Source organism: Phragmites australis, chromosome 4 (assembly GCF_958298935.1).
Source record: "Phragmites australis chromosome 4, lpPhrAust1.1, whole genome shotgun sequence".
Taxonomy (NCBI): domain Eukaryota; kingdom Viridiplantae; phylum Streptophyta; class Magnoliopsida; order Poales; family Poaceae; genus Phragmites; species Phragmites australis.
Window position 1 is genome coordinate 12,850,333 of NC_084924.1, and position 4,419 is coordinate 12,854,751.

Here is a 4,419-nt window from a genome sequence, read left to right on the forward strand (position 1 = left end):
ATCTGCTAAACAAACTTACATATAATAAAATAATTACTTAGTTGTATATACGATACACAACTAATTATATTCCTCGATAAATAATAAGTACATTAACCTAAGTGATTAAGCTAATTAATCAAATTAATTCCATTAAACTAATTACTCTGATTAAATATATAACTATAATAACTCTAATTAAATTATGTAAATACTCAAATTACACTGGTTAATTATATGCACATAATTATACTAAGAAAATAATCTAATTACACTGATTAATAAAATTTAAGTTATTAAACTAAGTCAATAATGTAATTACACTTACTAATCAAATTCATATAATCAAACTATTCAAATAATCTAAGTACTCTAATTTATCAACTTAATATAATTTAACAAATGTAATTGAACAGATTAAACAATCTACTTACTCTAATTACTATTACTAATCTAAGTATTAATTACATACATAATCTAAGTACTCTAATTTATTAACTTAATATAATTTATCAAATATAATTAAATAGATTAAATAATCTACCAACTCTAATTACTATTAATAATCTAAATATTAATTACCTACATAATCTAAGTACTTACTATAACTGACCTCGCGCTGCTACTCCTCCTCCCCTCACACTGTAGTTCCTCCTCTCCTTACGCTACTGCTCCTCGCCCTGCGCTACGCTGTTGCTCCTCACCTCTGCTTGTGCTCCTGCATCCTCACTCCTCATTTTATAGCGGGTAGCATATGATGCACTGAACTCAGCTAGCAAAAAATGACATGGACATAACGTGACTTGACAACAAGGCGACATGACGTGACACAAATGAATCCTGGCCCGCCGTTTTCAGCACACGAGGTGTCAAATATGGCACTGTGGATCATATTCGACACCTCATGGACCGTATTTGACACCTTATGTGCCGAAAACCGAGGGTATTCAGTACCATATTCGGCACCTTATGTGTCGAAAATGATGAGGCATGCTTGTTTTCAGGGCACAGTATGCTGAAAATTTATTTTCAGTAAATGAGATACTGAATATGTATGTTAAAATTATAAATATGATGATATATTATCTATTTGTACAAATACGATGGAATATGTTGTCTACTTTTGGATTTTTCCCCTCTTTACGCAAAGCCAGCTGAAAAGAAGCGAGGAAACATCTGCCTACGAGTCTACGAGTCCACACAACAACCACCACAATTATTCGTGGCTTTATTCGATTCATCCAGACCGCTGTAGGGCCAAACTTTCGCTCATCATGCTACTCCGTCGCAAAAATAATTGTGCGCCACCGGGGTTAGTCGCCCGTTGCATTATTGGCCTCCGGTGTACACGCACGAGCCGTAGCCTGCAGCAACCATAGAGAGAAAATGGCTTTCAGATTAGCTCGTTGGCAATCAGATACAAAGATAATACTAAGTAACATCTCTCCAGTTTCAGAAAGCAGTTGCTGATCCGCAAAGAAAGTGGTCTGATCGAAGCTATCTACTCCAGCTTCTAGCAATCACGCGTGTCAGATCTCGCAGTGTAACAACAAGCAATCATATGCAAATTAAGCAAACTTGTGCACTACCAGTCACACGAACAAACTGGCTTATGCCGCTAATTCTGCAATTTGCGGGTGTTGAGCTACATACAGGCCTTTTGCAGCGAAAAGCGAAACACGTCAGAAAGCCTGCTTCGGGATCACAGGTCTGCAGACAGGAGATGAGCAAAGCTGATTCCCTTTATCATGCACATGTCATGTCATGTCATGTCCTGAATGCTGAAACCATGCATCAACAGAGCCGAACAAATCAGGCCAAGTCGGCTGCGTAGTCTCACCATGACGAATCAAGAAACATGATGGCGTGGATGGTTCAGGGCATGAAAACAATGGGAGAGTTATGTAGATTGGTCATGGTCATCGGAGGGAGAAAGAGAGGGCGCGTGCACACGTACTTGGGTTGTCGGAGGTGAGCGTGGCGGACTGCCGGAAGTCGCAGTTCCAGGGGTGGTGCCCCGCGGCCTGGTACAGCTGGTTCATGGCGTACGCGGCGTGGGCGCGCACCGTGTTGGGCTCGAAGCACGCGCCCCCGGGCTGGATGGCGCCACAGTCCACGCCCACCTGCGAGCACGCATAGTCCAGGTCCGCTTGCAGATCAGCGTCCGTCGCGCCGTCCCGCGCCACGCACCACCCGGAGCTCATCGGCTGAGCCGCCGCGCCCCCACTCGAACTCCCCGCGCTCCCCGACGTCGACGTCAGCCCGGCGTCGTACGCCATGCTGAGGTCGGTGTGGTACAGCCCGAACGATCGCTCCGACGTCGGCCCTGGCTTGAGGTCCTCGTCGTAGAGCGCGAACAGGTAAGTGTCCACCGACTTGCCCGGCATCAGCGGCGTGCCCACGCCGGACCGCAGGTGCGCGACGAGGTTGGACACGTACGCCTTGGCGTTGTCCACCGTGGCGCCGGCCTCCCCGGCGTCGCCTTTCGTCGGCCACCCGGTCTCGGCCACCACGATCTCCACGTCCCCGTACCCAGCTCGCCCCAGCGCCGACTTGACGGCGTCCAGCTGCGCGTCGAACATGTTGGTGTACTTGATCTTGGATCCGGCGTCGACGCGGCCGGCATTGGGCTGGAACAGGCAGAAGGCCAGCGTCTCCGGCCGCGGGTCGGACTGGTATGCGAACCAGGGGTAGGGGTTAATCATGAAGGGCGCGCTGGTCTTGCTGAGGAATCCCAGGATCTGCTGCAGCTGGGGCGTGATGTCCGGGTGGAACACGCCGGTGGACGGCGGCTCGGACTGCGCGAGCACGGCCATAGTGTTGACGGTGGAGAACTTGATGCCGGCTGCCCCGTCGCCGGCCATGACGGCGGCGGCGCGGAGGTTCTGCATGGCCGGGAGGAGCGCAGCGGCCAGGGTGGCGTCCCCAGACTCGAGCACCTCGTTGCCGACGGCGACGACGGAGATGGTGGTCGCCGGGACGAAGGGGAGCACGTTGGAAGCGAGCCAGCGGGACGCGGTGGCGGGGTCGGCGGCGAGCGAGGGGATGTCGCCGTTGGCCACGCCGACCACGACGGAGATGCTCGAGCCGGCGAGCGCGCGGATGAGCCCCGCGTCGACGCCGTACAGGCGGACCTTGGAAATCGTCGTGGACTTGAGCAGCTTCGCCGTCTCATCCGGCGACGGCAGATTGTCCGCCACCTCGCCGTAGTTGACGCCGATGTACGGCTGCGCCTGCGCCCCTGCACACAACCGACCAAACCGTCCATCAATCATTCACAAAAGCACACCCCCAAATCCCCAACTCAATCAACCCAGGAAAGGCATAAAATCCCTGATCTTTCCGGCTCAGAAAGCAACTTCCCCTGCACTTCTCGTTCTTGGGACTTGCGATCGAGATTGCCACTAAAAAAAGCGGATTACTCACTCGACGCGCCGACAAGGCAGAGCAAGATTGGTAGCAGAGCAGAAACGAGCTTCCTCGACGCCGCGTCCATGGCCTCGCACTCGGATTCGTCACTTGTCAGAGCCCAGAAAGAGAGGGCGTGTGGGGAAAGGGACGAGCAGCGGAACAAGGCCAAGTGTGAGCTCAGGCGGTGCTAGGAGCGGAGCCGTTAAAACGTGGAGGAAGCGGCCGCCGGTCAGATGACGCCGGAATCGTATGCCCACGACCGTGGGAGACCCACCCCTACGGTACTAGCAGGCGGGGCCCACCGTGGCGTGCGGCCGTGAGGCACGGGTTCGGGGGTAAGGAATCCGGTGTCTAGAGTGTATCGGGGGCTTGACTCGAGTGCAGCGAGGCCTGGGAAGGGGAGGACGCGCGCTGAGCTGTGGCCACGTGCGCGGGTCGTTGGATCGCTGAGTGGACGGCAGGGTCCGACAAGGGTCGCACAGGCAGAGAACCATGGGACGGGCGGGGATAGCCGTTACGCACAGGTCACTATATGGAAAGCTGGACAGTGATGGTGAGCCCGATTCCGCCGAGGTTCACCGGTCAGCAAGGGGATGAGATCAATGAGTTCGCGGTTTACTGTATGTTTGGTTGTTTTAATTTACTTTATTTTAATAGTGGATGCGTATAATTTAAAAAAAAAAAAAATTTAATTATCTGTATCTACTATTTATGTCTGGTTCAAGAGTAACGAGTTTTACTCGTAAATTCGAATGCAGTTTTTTTATCTGCTCATACAGGTGGATCAACTTATTAATGTTATAAAATTATCTTTATACGAACAACCAAACATAATTTCAATTTTTATATTCGCTCATGCAGTTTCAGATTAGATCAACCCAATAGAAATTCAACCCTGTCTATCTAGTCTATCCAGACGGATACAATCAACCAAACACTCTTATTTTCAATAAATATAACTCTATCCAGTCTATATCTACTATTTCTGTCCGATTCAACAAATATAAATATATATTTTTTAGCATAGTC

The 4,419-nt window shown here is 50.0% G+C and overlaps 1 protein-coding gene across 1 annotated transcript; it reads right to left on the minus strand.

Moving 5' to 3' along the window:
* Nucleotides 1-1,062: 1,062 nt before the first annotated feature.
* On the minus strand, nt 1,063-3,874 carry LOC133915737 (glucan endo-1,3-beta-glucosidase 7-like). Its single transcript, XM_062359019.1, has 3 exons — nt 3,406-3,874; nt 1,937-3,220; nt 1,063-1,343 (listed from the first exon to the last, which is right to left on the minus strand). Exons 1-3 carry the CDS (start codon nt 3,473-3,475, stop codon nt 1,309-1,311), a joined length of 1,389 nt encoding a protein of 462 aa, XP_062215003.1. The 5' UTR covers nt 3,476-3,874; the 3' UTR covers nt 1,063-1,308.
* Nucleotides 3,875-4,419: the final 545 nt, after the last annotated feature.

Excerpts from the sequence above, each read along its gene's own strand:
- LOC133915737 (XM_062359019.1), bottom strand. The coding sequence starts at position 3,475 with ATGGACGCGGCGTCGAGGAAGCTCGTTTCTGCTCTGCTACCAATCTTG. Across the intron at positions 3,221-3,405 it reads CTGCCTTGTCGGCGCGTCGA|GGGCGCAGGCGCAGCCGTAC; the intron begins GTGAGTAATCCG and ends GGTTGTGTGCAG. Across the intron at positions 1,344-1,936 it reads GCTCACCTCCGACAACCCAA|GCTACGGCTCGTGCGTGTAC; the intron begins GTACGTGTGCAC and ends TGGTTGCTGCAG.